Here is a 16,414-nt window from a genome sequence, read left to right as displayed (position 1 = left end):
ACTACTGATCACTTGAATTAAGTTTCATTAAATTGTGTGCAAGAGTTCAGGAGATTTGGCACGCACAAGATTGCATATGAAGACTATGTATATAGTATAGTAACAAAAATCAAAGTCCCATAACTCTGCAGATATTTTTTCTGAAAGAATCTAACATGCCCCATGCACAACTACTGTTGTTACTGATCACTTTTGTGAAGTTTCATTAAATTGTGTCAAGAGGGTGAGGAGAGATGGTGTGCACAAGACTGTGTCTACGGGCAGACAGACAGACAACCTGAAACCGGTATACACCCCCTTACAACTTTGTTGTTCGGGGGGGTACAAAAAGTATCTTGATGAACAGATTGTAAGAAAAGCAACCACCAAGTTTTTCCTTAAACATTTGTATCATTTTATTTTTAAGTAGACATACATACAAAAACTATGCAGTAAAACGCTATGGCACTTCAAACATTACATTTGTAAATAGTTCAAGAAAGTGTTGAAAGTTGGTAGTCTATGATCAAGCAATCCATTAGCCATATCTGAATTTGCATGTGTTTTTATGTCAGATAAAAATTTCATTTTTAGATGTGATGAAAAAATTGCCCGTAGGAACACCTGGGATCTTTCTTAAAATCTTAAATTTTTGCCATATGACCTAAACTGTGTTGGTGTGATGTTAAATTGACATAGGTAGTATGCAGGATTTACTTTATGCAACTGTCCACGGATCAACTACACAGAGAGCAATATCAGCCTTGTAAACAGTCCTAAAGCATCTTGAAAACAAACTGGTAAACAGACTACAATTTTGCTAAAGCATTACTTATTAATGTACTAACATAAAAGCATTTTGGAAATGAGTACTCATTGCATGCATTATCTCCTTACAGAATTGTAAGAACATTTAGAAATTCATAAAAAAAACATGTTTAGTACAGTGGTTTTCAAATGAAGCAACATATCTATAATGAGAACACTAACACCAACAAGTTGTAATAATAACAACCAAGGCTGGACTATTCAAAAGCCTTGTCAATGAATAAAGTTAAGTGAATGGATGTAAAATTTAGAAGCGGCATAATTTTATAAAAATTTATGAAATATGGAACCTTTGCATTGCATGTCTGATCATCATTGGGAAAAAGTTTGCGATGTTTCAATCCATTCCAATTAGTCATTATTAAAATACCAGCTTATATACAAAAACTATTACAAAAATTATTAAATCGAAAAATGGGTGTAATTAGTTACAGGACCTGTGCATTGCATATCAGATTATCACAGTTAACAAGTGTATGAATTTCAACCCATTCCATCTGTGGATACTTGCATACCAGCTAACATACAAAACTAAATCAGGATGTGGATGAGGACATGGTCGAATGTGAGAGTACACTAGCTTTATATATTCTTCAAACAGTCTAGCTAAAAATATAAATATCAGCATCAAGATGGATAGGGTATTTCCGGAGGAGGTTCTAGATTTAGTTCATCTCGTAGTTCTTGAAGGTCACGCTCCCAATGTTTTTCAAAATACACACACATTAACATCTTCCCATTGCGTCCATTCCGAATTGCCCAGGGTAGATATGTTGAAATATACTTCTGTCTGTGACTAAAACAAGATAGAAAATGCTGATTTATAAATCATACTGCATATAATGTTAAGTTTAAGTTTTACATATTTACTCTCAACTTCTTGCTGAAATAATTATATATTTAACACTTGTGAACACCAGAACTAACATTTTCACTGACTGTTACACCTTTTGTGAATATATTGGACACTTAATGCTCAAGTACCAAGATGCATTGAAATTTAAACAAGAGGGTCATTGACCCTAAAGCGCTCACCTGTGTATAAGATTTTAAGTGTGCTTGTATAACGTAATGTTACAAGTACTGATAGGTTTCTTCTACGTTAGCCGTCACACACATTCTTTAGCCTAGGGCAATAGTTAGACAGTACAACTCTGATATCATACGCCAAAAATCAAGGCTCTAGCTATTACTGATTCAGAGAAGAAGATGCATGTAGTCCAAATTTGAAGCCTGTACCTTCAAAAATGTGGAAGTAGGTCACTAGGTCAATGTCAAGGTCAAAGTTCATTTCGGTACACAAAACTATGCATGTGGTCCAAATTTGAAGGCTGTAGCTTGAGAAATGTGAAAGTAGGTCACTAGGTCAAAATCAAGGTCAAATTTCATTTCGGAACACAAAACTATACATGTGGTCCAAATTTGAAGCCTGTACCTTTAAAAATGTGAAAGTAGGTCACTAGGTCAATGTCAAGGTCAAACTTTATTTTGGTATTCAAACCTATGCATGTGGTCCAAATTTGAAGGCTGTAATATAGAAATGTGAAAGTAGGTCACTAGGTCAAGATCAAGGTCAAAGTTTATTTCGGTACACAAAACTATGCATGTGGTCCAATTTTGAAGGCTGTAGCTTGAGAAATGTGAAAATAGGTCACTAGGTCAAAATCAAGGTCAAATTTTATTTCGGAACACAAAACTATGCATGTGGTCCAAATCTGAAGCCTGTAGCTACAGATCAAGGTCAACTCATGTCAAGGTTCATCTAGCCACTCAAAACTATACATGTGGTCCAAATTTTAATCTTGTAGGATATGGACAAGAAGATTTTTAAAGTTTTTCCCTATATAAATCTATATAAACAATGTGACCCCTGGGACAGCGCCATATTTGACTCTAGGGGGTAATTTGAACAAACTTGATAGAGAACCACTAGATGATGCTACATTACAAATATCAAAGCCCTAAGCTTTGTGGTTTTGGACAAGAAGATTTTTAAAGTTTTTCCCTATATAAGTCTATGTAAACCATGGGACCCCCAGGGCAGGGCCATATTTGACCCATGGGGAATAATTGGAACAATCTTATTAGAGGACCACTAGATGACATCACATACAAAATATCAAAGACCTAGGCCCTTTGGTTTTGGATAAAAAGATTTTCAAAGTTTTTCCCTATGTAAGTCTATATAAACCATGTGACCCCCGGGCGGGGCCATATTTGACCCTGGTAGAGGACCACTAGATGATGCTACATACCAAATATCAAAGCCCTAGGATCTGTGGTTTTGGACAAGAAGATTTTCGGGCCAGCAGTTTCACACAAGAAGATTTTTAAAGTTTCCACTATATACATATAGGGAAAAGTGACCACGCCCTCTGGCAGCCATGTTTTTTGACGAATCAAAATAATTTATATAATCTTGGTAGAGGTTCACACAAGGACCATTTGTGTAAAATTATTCTAAAATCGGGCCAGTAGTTTCACATAAGAAGAGTTTTAAAGTTTCCACTATATACATATAGGAAAAAATGACCACGCCCTCTGGTGGCCATGTTTTTTTGACGAATCAAAATAATTTGAACAATCTTGGTAGAGGGTCACACAAGGACCATTTGAGTAAAATTATTCTAAAATCGGGCCAGCAGTTTCACACAAGAAGATTTTTAAAGTTTCCACTATATACATATAGGGAAAAGTGACCACGCCCTCTGGCGGCCATGTTTTTTGACGAATCAATATAATTTGAACAATCTTGATGAAGGGTGACATAAGGACCATTTGTGTGAAATTATTTCAAAATTGGACTATCGGTTTAGGAGGAGATGTTGTTTGAGGTTATAACACACTAAATAGTTGTTGTTCTTTATTCTATATAAAACTGATCTAATTCCCACATATTCTAATGACCGCAGCACACATCAGGACCCATTTTAAATGTCTGTAACCTACATTTTCTTGAAGAATATTGTCAGTACTAACTAAAAATCAAAAGAAAAGTGGGGGTCATGTTTGATGCAAGAAAAATAATTTCAGTCAAACACACAAACTGCAAAATCAGCTAAAAAATGAGACCCCAAATTATACTGGTGGTGTATGATCTAAGTTTCCATGAAAAATTGTGTAATGTTGTTATTTCATTATGAAAATGCTACCTACATGTCAAGCAAAGATCTGTCATGTGATTTTTTTTAGCAAAAAAATTGCAAAGAAAATAAGGAAAATAGCTCTACAGAGCAAAAAAACTGAGGACTATTTGTATCTGCCATTATGCGACTACCATTTTTTTTTGCGCCATTTTTCTTTTTAGTGTCTGTATGCCTATACAAAAAAACTTTTTTCTCTGAAACTGTGCCAGTTACATTTGAAATGTACAAGAAACCCAAATGCATGTAAAAATACAAGGTTTTAGCTTGATATCAACAGTTTCCAAGTTTTTACGGCATTTTCAGTACCATAAGACAAAGCGTCAGATTTTGTTAAAAATAGCTGTTGCGACATAATTTTGAAGCAGTTACCCTAAATGCAGCATTGTTTTGCCCTGTTTTTACATTTTCTGCTCTGATCTGCATGCAAATTACACATTTAAACTGTTAAATATGTTCACTTATACCACTGATGGCCAGAAAATAGCGATCAGTAGGCTATAAACATGCAGTTTTTGAAAAAAATACACTCAAAACAGTGAAAATGTGATATTTTTTGGTTTTATCCTCATTTTCAAAGAAATTGCAATAAATTTGTCATTTTCTATCAAATTCTAATCAAAGTAGCCCATTTCCACCATCATCTGGCCAGATTTCAATTTTTACCAATGTCATCTTATAGGTTATAACACACTAAATAGTTGTTGTTCTTTATTCTATATAAAACTGATCTAATTCAAATGACCGCAGCACACATCAGGACCCATTTTAAATGTCTGTAACCTACATTTTCTTGAAGAACATTGTCAGTACTAACTAAAAATCAAAAGAAAAGTGGGGGTCATGTTTGATGCAAGAAAAATAATTTCAGTCAAACACACAAACTGCAAAATCAGCTAAAAAATGAGACCCCAAATTATACTGGTGGTGTATGATCTAAGTTTCCATGAAAAATTGTGTAATGTTGATATTTCATTATGAAAATGCTACCTACATGTCAAGCAAAGATCTGTCATGTGATTTTAGCGAAAAAATTGCAAAGAAAATAAGGAAAATAGCTCTACAGAGCAAAAAACTGAGGACTATTTGTATCCGCCATTATGCGATTACCATTTTTTTTTTGCGCCATTTTTCTTTTTAGTGTCTGTATGCCTTGAAGATTTTTCTATTTTTAGCTCTGGCAGCCCCTATGTGCAACCAAGCGGAACCATTTGAATAACTTTGGTAGCAGGGATCATCCTAGGTCAAAATTTTAGGAAGAAGTGACCATTCCCTCAGCAGAATTTAGGGAGAAATTGAGGAATTTAAGAAGAATCGGCATAGTATTCAGTTTCCAGCCTATAATTATATATTTCCACTTTCTGTGGGTCTTGCTATAACTTATAAACAGTAATTATTTAAGGAAATCGATCATTGCATTATTATTTTCATGAATTTATAAATAAAGTATTAACTTAGCTATGAAAAAGTTGCCTTAAAATTTTTATCCGAAATTTATACATCTGAAACTCGTAAGTTTATCAGGTGCACGATCGAAACGCCATGAAGATTTTCATTCATGTTTCGATTCTCGTGCTTGAATAATGCCTGATTCTTGCATCAAATCATTCAGATTTATACATTTAATTGATATATTTATTAACCTTTTCGAAAATAGTACCATACTCGTAGATATTGGCGATCTTTTTAAGTTTTAATAAAATCAATAAATAATATACTACTGATGCATAAGATCATGCACTCGTTAAGTTTATCGGCTTTTTAAACGCCGATTGAAAATTTTCAAAATGGCGGCGGCTTACAATATTATTGATTAACACTGTGGGATATTAACGATACGATTGGCTAAAGTTTGACAGGCGAGTAAGCGGGGTTGACTATGGATTTATCGGTAATTTAATCTAGAATATGCATCAAGTTTACAACTTTAAGTAAACTGATTACAACACTAAGAAAAACTCGGCGATTCGGATTTCTCCTGGAGGCGATAATTAGGCAAAGTGGCCGACTTTACAGCGACGATATCGCTCAAATCACCTTGTAGGATGATCCCTGGGTAGAGGATCATCCAAGGAACAACCAAGCCAAGTTTCATCAAAATCCATTCAGTGGTTATGGAGATGTGTTTTAAACCCAATTGTTGTCTACGGACGCATGCACGGACGCACGACAGCCACAGCGTGATCACAATAGTTCACCATGAGCATTGCTCAGGTGAGCTAAAAATGAGACTTTAACAGATATTCACTCAATATAACAATATATTCCTGCAGTTCTAATCTACTAATGTCATATTTTAAACACCTTTTCATATTAAATAAAAGGATGCAGCATCATCAAAATTTCATTTAAAACTCACACTGGGCCCAGCCGCAGTGCACCAAAAGCTGCACCTAAAGAACACATGGGAAGTCCTGTCTGTATTGCCTCCACCCACTTGACTGCTACTTCTCCTAGCATGTTTGGCTTCATTCCAAGTATTGTATGAAACAAATCATGACATTGGCGATATCGTAACATTACATACACAAGCTCAGGGTCATCAACATAGTGAACTGGCAGACGAGCATCTGGTGAAAATCCCTAAAATATACACAATTACATGAATTATACACAAACATGAGTGATTATTTTCAAATCAAGAAATAAAATTGTGACTGGTGTCTACAAACTTCAAATTAGGCCAAAATTTTACACTGAACTGCAACGAGCATAATATTATAAAATTTCTATACATTTAAACTTTCAAAATTTAATATTCACAGATTAACATTAATAAAAAATTAGTAAGTCATTTTGACCTAAATCACAAAATTTTATGATTGTACTGATCTTGCAGAAAACTACAAGCCTGAATTTAGTACTAAATGTGCACTACAAAGTGAATAGAGTAAGATGGGAACTCTTTAAAACATTTTCTATGGTTTTAATCATCAAAGTGTGCCTGATGTGCCTTATGCTGTTGACAACATCATCAATTCACTTCTTATTTATTTATTTGGGTTTTATGGCGCACCAACACAGTATAGGTTATATGGCGCCACAATTCACTTCTGTAACAGAATGAATGGCTAATATAAAACTGACAGTTCCATTCAGTAAGCAATGTTTCTGAATATTTAGGTGCTCAAACCCAGCTGAAATGGTGTGTTTCTAAGTGGCAAGTCCAATATATGCATAACGTACATGTACGTTGTGGATGCTAACAATGTGATATTTAGTATTGGAATACTTTTGAACTAGAATGTGTCTGTAGGACACAGGGTGTGCCCCCACTGGTACATTTGTCACAAATAAGGGGCAATAATTCAAATGTTTGCAGTCTTACGGGGGTATAGCCTCAACAAACATTTTATGAAAAAGATTCATTATTCTAGGCCATATACTTTTTGAGCTATGAGCATCACAAACAAAAAATCCACTATTTTGGCTATTTCAAGGGCCATAACTCTGTAATAAGCACTAAGATTCCCAAAAAGAATGCCAAGTGTGCAAGGTCACATCATGATAAAGACTCAAGCAAGGTTTCATGAATTTACATCAAATACTTTTTGAGCTAGGCACATTATTAGGCCAAAATGTGCATTTTTGACTATTTCAGGGGCAATAACTTTAAAAATAGGTGGTGGAGCCAGCCATAAATAATAGGTGTGCAAGTTTATATCATGATAAAGACTCATGCAAGTTTTCATCAATTTATATCATACTTTTTGAGCTAGGTGCATCACAAGGTGAAAATGTGCATATTTGACTATTTCAGGGGCAATAACTCTGGAAATAGGAGGCGGAGGCAGTCGAAAAATAGGAGGTGCTCAAGTTCATATCATGATAAAGACTCATGCAAGGTTTAATCAATTTATATGAAATACTTTTAGAGTTAGGCGCTTCCCAAGGTGAAAATGTGCATTTTTGACTATTTCAAGGGCCATAACTCTGGAAATAGGGGGCGGACCCAGATAAAAAAATAGGAGGCACAAAAATCAACAAACAAAACTACAAAGGCAATCACTCTTACATGCTTACTCAGGAACCTCCAGTATTCCTTTCCAAATGTGTTTTCTGGCAAACTGCCAAGATAGTCTATAGATACAGTCTGTGTATTGATAACTGGTTGTTCCCTGAAATAACAACAGGTTGTTGTTCCCTGTAGTACATGTAAAATATTTTCATAAATAGAAATTCAAAGACAAACTGTTTAATGTTTAGCTTTTACAAATATCTAAACAAGAGCTATTTGTACAAGAGTCATGTTGGGCATGGACATCCCCCTACAAAAGCAAAGGTTTTGTGTAAAAGGTTGCCATGAAGCGGAATTATTTTGAAATAATGAAATGTATATATGTTAGTTAGAGAAAACAAGGCGATCTGAAACACCGATGGATGCTCCCTGTAATTACTGTAGCTAAAGGGGCTTTTCAGTCATGGACGTTGTATTAAGGGCAAATGTGGTCAATAACAGTTGTGGTTCTTTAACACTGCACTCCTTCTCACTGATCTCTATGAATATGTACAGTATGATGTCAATAGCTTACACAGTATTTTGAGTTATGCCCCGGACAAGGTTTTCAGAAAAAGGGTGATAATTAAAAAATGGGACCACCTAGAGTTATGGTTCCTAGTCACTGCACTTCCTCTCACTGACCCCTATGATTATGTTAAGTATAAAGTCAATATCTTACATAGTATTCAAGTTATGCCCGGACAAGGTTTTCAAAACAGGGAGATAATTCAAAAACGGGACCAACTAGAATTATGCTTCCTTGTCACTGCACTTCCTCTCAATGAGCTCTATCATTGTATAAAATTACAACTTGGTACCTTAATAGTTTTTAAGTGATCCTCCGGACAAGAAGTGTCAAAAAAGGGAGACAATTAAAAAATAGGACCACCTAGAAGTATAGTTCCTTGTCACTGCACTCCCTCTCACTGACCTCTATCTATATGTAAAGTATGAAGACAATACCTTACAAGTATTCAAGTTATACCCCAGACAAGGTTTTCAAACAAGAGATAATGGCCCTATATTGCTCACCTGTTATCATTGCACTTAAGGACAAGAAGGTCAAAAAATCATAATCAAGATCAATCAAAAGAATTATGAGAAAAAATAGTTGAAATTTTCTTAAGATACTTCAAATAAAATTATTTTCAAATCAGGCCAGTAGTTTCATACAAGAAGTTTTCTGTATAGCCATATGGGAAAATGAGCCCCTCCCCCAGGCGGCCACTTTTTCAATGAATCGAAATTATTTGAAAGAATTTGGTAGAGGGTCACCCAAGAACAATTTGTGTAAAATTATTTTGAAAACGGACCAACAGTTTCTGACAAAAAGATTTTCAAAGTTCTATATAGGCATATTGGGAAAATAAACAAAACCCCTTGGGGGCCATGTTTTTCGCTGAATCAAAACTAGAGCTATCACTAAAGGTGATGAATGTACCCCCCGCATGCACTGACACAGTACACTGCAATTTGACGCACACAAGATTGCATAATTATGTGGACTGTATGTATATAGACTGTATGTATACAGTATAGTAACAAAAAACAAAGTCCAATAACTATGCAGAATATTTATCTAAAAGAACGTAACATGCACCATGCACAACTAGGGTTGGTACTGATCACTTGTGTGAAGTTTCATTAAATTGTGTGCAAGGGTTTGGAAGATTAGGCGTGCACAAAATTGCATATGCAGACTGTATTTACATAGTATGTTAACAAGAAACAAAGTCCTATAACTCTGCAATTTTTGTTGTTGAAAGAACCTAACATGTCCCATGCACAACTACTGTTGTTACTGATCACTTGTGTGAAGTTTCATTAAATTGTGTCAAGGGGATGAGGAGAGATGGTGCACACAAGATTGTGTCTATGTACATAGTATAGTAACAAAAAACAAAGTCCTGTAACTCTGCAAATTTTTTTTCTTAAAGAACCTAACATGCCCCATGCACAACTACTGTTGTTACTGATTACTTGTGTGAAGTTTCATTAAATTGTGTCAAGGGGATGAGGAGAGATGGTGCGCACAAGATTGTGTCTATGTATATAGTATAGTACAGACATGATTTTGCAACCTAGCCAAAAAAGCTGAAAATTACGGCCGGGGGTTTGGGGGCCGCTTAAGGCCCCCAGAAGCTCTTGGGTAAATGGTGAAAAATCCTGCATTCTAGGCTTCTCCTGGCATCTAATTTCAATTTCAAAACTCATGTTTTTTAAGTGGTTCTTTTTTGTTATTTCATAAAAATTCATTCATATTTATAAGAAATATAATAATAATTAATTAAATAATTATTCCTTTAGTAGTTTGCAATTTTTGAATTATCTCCCTTTAATGGGTATTTTTCACTACTTAGATGTTTATTAAGCATTAATATTTAGTTCTTTATTTTTGACCTTTGTATTTCAAACTTAATATAAGGTCATTTATCAAAAGTAGAGTTGTATTTTTTTATTTTATGACTTTTAAAAAGCTTTTTAAATGCTTTAAATTGCATTATATATAAATCTCAATTCACAATCTACTCCATACATATTACTGTATAGCGAAAATACCACCTAAAGGTATGATTAGCACTTTGTTTCGAAGCACTTGGGAGGTGCTTAAAAAACATCCCGGTGTATCAATGCTTTACATTGGGCACGTGAAAGAACCAAACGAACTGCTTTAGTTCATTTGTATCTCAAACTTTCTTCACTGAAATTTAACAACGCCAGTGAAATGTTGGGCACACAGAAATGTTTACGCGTGGACTGAAATGAACGCGATTGAAATTTTCGAGTCGATTGAAATGAACGCGACGATCGCGCAAATTATTTGTGAGCCGTTCCACTTATTTCCGATTTTTTCGTTCCGCGAATCGGCTCGTTACCATTATAATTCCGGAACGGAAAATTTCCGATGACCGACGCTAACGGTAATATCCGAGATGTTCCGATTGCGGCGTTTCTAGAAGCGGTGGTTAAGAACGCATATCGTTGCCTCAACTTTTTCGCGTTGAGGCCACGATATACATTCAGATCTAATAATCCATCGGCGGTGGAAATTTTCGCTGATAAAAACGACTTACAGAATTTTAGTGTAGTTGGGGATAAAAGTATATTATCTTGCCTGGGGAATGGGGCCGAATTTCGGCCCCAAAATCGGCGTAAAAAGGGGCTGCTGAGTTTAGAAGCGGAAGCTGTGCGATTCTAAATGCCGAAATGTGGTGAAAATACCGAAACGGATTCGAAAAAATCGGATTTTTCAGTGGTCATAAAAAATCGGAAACGATCATAAAAAATCGGTCTTTGAGGAAGTGAGAAGCGGATTTCCGCTTAAAAGCGGAAAAAAATCATGTCTGATAGTAACAAAAAACAAAGTCCCGTAACTCTACAATTTTTTTTTGAAAGCACCTAACATGCCTCATGCACAACTACTGTTGTTACTGATCACTTGTGTGAAGTTTCATTAAATTGTGTCAAGGGGATGAGGAGAGATGATGTGCACAAGATTGTGTTTACGGACAGACTGACAGACAGATGGAGAGACAGACAGACAACCTGAAACCAGTATACCCACCCTTACAACTTTGTTGTCGGGGGGTACAATTATTTGAAGGAATATAGTAGAGGGTCACCCAAGGAACACTAGTCTTGTGTAAATTGTTTTGAAATCAGTTTTCTATATAGCCGTAAGTCCAAAGGACAGGAACAACAAAGGGAAGAAATTTTACCAAAAAGAAAAAAAAATTCTTACAAGGTACAGATATGTCAAAATACACCCTAAAAACTGGAGGCACCATCCATGTTGTACCACAGAAAAGTGGTCTCGGTTTTTCCCTATGGCCAATAATAAAAAAGTTACTAAATAAGCTGTTTATAGTAACATAAAAGGGAAGTAAGTGAACAAAAGAAGGATCTGCCAAATAAAAACAAGAGCACTGCAATGCAACGCAAATGCAGAGCAATATACACACAAAACAAAGTCATATGACCTTTGACCCCTAAGTGTGACCTTGACCTTGAAGTGAGCCATCCGAAACATGCGCTCTGCACGTCGTTTCGATGAGGTGAACATTTGTGTCAGGTTTCTTTGAAATCCTTCAAGGGGTTCAAGAGTAACAGAGCGGAAGGGAAATTGCTAACCAACAGACAGACAGATAGACAGACAGACAGACAGACACCGAGGCGATAACATATTAAACAGACAGACAGACAACAGACAGACAGGGGCGTATAAAAAGAATCATGATCTTATGGTGATACAAGTTGTGTGCAAGTTTGGTTAAAATCAAATCATAGATGAAGCTGCTATTGTGCAGACATGGTCAAAATAGCTAATTTTGGCCCTTTCAGGGGCCATAACTCAGGGGCCATTATGAGATCTGGCCGGTTCAAGAAAGGAACCGAGATCTTATGGTGACACAAGTTTTGTGCAAGTTTGATTACATTGAAATCATAAATGAAGCTGCTATTTTGCAGACAAGGTCAAAATAGCTAATTCTGGCCCTTTCTGGGGCCATCACTCTGGAACCCATAATGGAATCTGGCCAGTTCAAGAAAGGAACCAAGATCTTATGGTGATACAAGTTGTGTGCAAGTTTGGTTAAAATAAAATCATAAATGAAGCTGCTATTGTGCAGACAAGGTCAAAATAGCTAATTCTGGCCCTTTCAGGGGCCATAACTCTGGAACCCATAATGGAATCTGGCCAGTTCAAGAAAGGAACCAAGATCTTAATAACATGGTGATACAAGTTGTGTGCAAGTTTGGTAAAAATCAAATCATAAATAAAGCTGCTATTGTGCAGACAAGGTCAAAATAGCTAATGTTGGCCCTTTCATGGGCCATAACTCTGGAACCCATAACGGGATCTGGCCAGTTCAAGAAAGGAACCAAGATCTTATAGAGATACAAGTTGTGTGCAAGTTTGGTTAAAATAAAATCATAAATGAAACCAATATTGTGCAGACAAGAAATAAATAGCAAATTCTGGCCCTTTAAGGGGCAATAACTCTAGAACCCATGATGGGATCTGGCCAGTTTTCGAAAGGAATCGAGATATCATGCCAATACAAGTTTTGTACAAGTTTGATCAAAATTACTTGCAAAATGTGGTATCTATCGTGTTCACAAGAAATTGTGGACCGACGGTGGACGGACGGACGAAGGGCGATCACAAAAAATCAACCTGTCACTATGTGACAGGTGAGCTAAAAATTAAGTAATAAGAGAGGTAAAGATAAAGTGTATCAAAACACTATATAAGTACAATTCTAAGCAAAAAGGGGGCATAACTCATAAAATATTGGTGCAACAGTTATGCACCTTGTGTCATATGATGTGGGTGAATATGTGGAACAACTACTTCAAGTTTGAATCATATGCATTTCATAATAACTGAGATATAGTGAAAATGCATCAATATTAACCTTAAATTCTAAGTAAAAGGGGGCATAATTCATGATGCACCTTGTGTCATATGATGTGGGTGATAAGGTGGAACAACTATTTTAAGTTTGAATCAAATCCATTTAGTAATAACTGAGATAGAGTGAAAGTGTATCAAAACTTTAACCTGAAATTCTAAGTAAAAAGGGGGGATAATTCATGAAATATTGGTGCAAGAGTTATGGCCCTTGTGTCATATGATGTGAGTGATGATGTTGAACAACTATTTTAAGTTTGAATCAAATCCATTAAGTAATAACTGAGATATAGTGAAAGTGCATCAAAACTTTAACCTGAAATTCTAAGTGAGAGGGGGGATATTTATTAAATATTGGTACTTGGTAAATATTGTGGGCCTTGTGTCATATGATGTGGGAGATGATGTGGAACAACTACTTTCAGTTTGAATCAAATCCATTTAGGAATAACTGAGACAGAGTGAAAATGCATCAAAACTTTAACCTGAAATTCTAAGTAAAAAGGGGGGATAATTCATGAAATACTGGTGTGAGAGTTATGGCCCTTGTGCCATATGATGTGGGTGATGATGAGGAATAACCATTTTAAGTTTAAAGCAAATCCATCAAGTAATTACAGAGATAAGGAGAAAACAAGAGCTCCGCCAAGCGGGACAATATACGCCCGAAGGGTTACATCAGAGGACGGGAGCAAAATTTAATGGACTTGAAGTGTGAAGCCCAAAAGACAGGAACAACAAAGGGAAGAAGTTTAAAAAAAAAAAGTCCACAAAAAAAAAATCCTAACAAGGTAAAGGTATGTCAAAATACACCTAAAAATTGGATGTACCATCCATGTTGTACCACAGAAAAGTGGTCCCGTTTTTTCTCTACGGCCAATAATAAAAAAGTTTTTAAAATAAGCTATTTATAGTAATGTAAAAGGGAAGTAATTCAAAAAAATTTTATTGTATGTGAACAAAAGAGGGATCTGCCAAATAAAAACAAGAGCACTGCAATAAAGAGCAATAAAAACAGCAAAGTCATATATGACCTTTGACCCCTAAGTATGACCTTGACCTTGAAAGAAGTCATCTGGAACATGCACTCTGCACGTCGTCTCAGTGTGGTGAACATTTGTGTCAAGCTTCTATGAAAGCCTTCAAGCATTTCAAGAGTTACAGAGCGGACACGAAACAAACTGATAAGACCTTTGACTCCTAAGTGTGACCTTGACCTTGAAGCGAGACATCCAAAACAAGCGCTCTGCACGTCACCTCGGTGTGGTGAACATTTGTGTCAAGTTTCCTTGAAATCCTTCAAGGGGTTCAAGAGTTACAGAGCGGACACGAAATTGCTAACGGACAGGCGGACGGACAGACGGACACCAGCACCATAACCTAATACGTCCCTTCAGGCCCCAAAAGACAGGAACAACAAAGGGAAGAAGTTTAAAAAAAAAAAGTCCACAAAAAAAAAATCCTAACAAGGTAAAGGTATGTCAAAATACACCTAAAAATTGGATGTACCATCCATGTTGTACCACAGAAAAGTGGTCCCGTTTTTTCTCTACGGCCAATAATAAAAAAGTTTTTAAAATAAGCTATTTATAGTAATGTAAAAGGGAAGTAATTCAAAAAAATTTTATTGTATGTGAACAAAAGAGGGATCTGCCAAATAAAAACAAGAGCACTGCAATAAAGAGCAATAAAAACAGCAAAGTCATATATGACCTTTGACCCCTAAGTATGACCTTGACCTTGAAAGAAGTCATCTGGAACATGCACTCTGCACGTCGTCTCAGTGTGGTGAACATTTGTGTCAAGCTTCTATGAAAGCCTTCAAGCATTTCAAGAGTTACAGAGCGGACACGAAACAAACTGATAAGACCTTTGACTCCTAAGTGTGACCTTGACCTTGAAGCGAGACATCCAAAACATGCGCTCTGCACGTCACCTCGGTGTGGTGAACATTTGTGTCAAGTTTCCTTGAAATCCTTCAAGGGGTTCAAGAGTTACAGAGCGGACACGAAATTGCTAACGGACAGGCGGACGGACAGACGGACACCAGCACCATAACCTAATACGTCCCTTCGGGCATATAAAAAGGAAAGTGTAAAAAAACTTTAACCAAGGTGGGGACGCGGAAGGACCACCTAGAGTTATGAATCCTTGTCACTGCACTCCTTCTCACTGACCTCTATCAATATGTAAATTATGAAGTCAATACCTTACATAGTATTCGAGTTATGCCCCGGACAAGGTTTTCAAAACAAGAGGGCCAAGATGGCCCTAGGTCGCTCACCTAAGAAACACACCATAACAGTGTAAAACATGTTTGACCTAGTGATTTCATGGAAACAAATATTCTGACCAATTTTCATTAAGATTGGACCAAAAAATTGGTCTCTTGCGATAAAACAATTATTTTCTTAGATATGACCTAGTTTTTGACCCTAGATGACCCATGTTCAAATTCGACCTAGATTTTATCAAGGCAATCATTCTGACCAAAATTCATGAAGATCAATTGAAAAATACAGCCTCTATCACATACACAAGTTTTTTCTTTGATTTGACCAAGTGACCTAGTTTTTGACCTCAGATGACCCGTATTCAAATTCGACCTAGATTTCATTAAGGCAATCATCCTGACCAAATTTCATAAAAATCAATTGAAAAAAACAGTCTCTATGGCATACACAAGATTTTTCTTTAATTTGACCTAGTGACCTAGTTTTTGACCTCAGATAACCCATATTCAAACTCGACCTAGATTTCATCAAGGCAATCACTCTGACCAAATTTCATGAAGATCAATTGAAAACTACATCCTCTATTGCATACACAATGTTTTTCTTCGATTTGACCTAGTGACCTAGTTTTTGACCCCAGATGACCCATTTTCGAACTCGGCCTAGAATTTATCAAGGAAATCATTCTGGCTAAATTTCATGAAGATCAGTTGAAAAATACAGCCTCTATCGCATACACAAGGTTTTTCCTTAATTTGACCTAGTGACCTAGTTTTTGACCCCAGATGACCCATTTTCGAACTCGGCCTAGATTTCA

At 36.2% G+C, this 16,414-nt stretch overlaps 1 protein-coding gene across 5 annotated transcripts in view; it reads right to left on the bottom strand.

Annotated features, from left to right (window-relative positions):
• Positions 1-370: 370 nt before the first annotated feature.
• LOC123554465 (ubiquinone biosynthesis protein COQ4 homolog, mitochondrial-like) overlaps positions 371-16,414 on the bottom strand; it is a 23,252-nt gene continuing 7,208 nt past the window's right edge. For 4 of the 5 annotated variants that reach the window (XM_045344653.2, XM_045344646.2, XM_045344663.2 and 1 more), the window contains exons 4-6: positions 7,966-8,068; positions 6,310-6,533; positions 371-1,603 (exon numbers count right to left, since the gene is read on the bottom strand). In XM_045344653.2, coding sequence (XP_045200588.1) covers positions 1,435-1,603; positions 6,310-6,533; positions 7,966-8,068 — 496 coding nt within the window. In that variant the 3' untranslated portion in view covers positions 371-1,434. The remainder of the gene's footprint in view (positions 1,604-6,309; positions 6,534-7,965; positions 8,069-16,414) is intronic. The other variant, XM_053525259.1, reaches the window with a different exon arrangement.

This window comes from Mercenaria mercenaria, chromosome 15 (genome assembly GCF_021730395.1).
Source record: "Mercenaria mercenaria strain notata chromosome 15, MADL_Memer_1, whole genome shotgun sequence".
NCBI lineage: Eukaryota > Metazoa > Mollusca > Bivalvia > Venerida > Veneridae > Mercenaria > Mercenaria mercenaria.
This window is presented reverse-complemented; position numbering and strand designations above follow the sequence as displayed.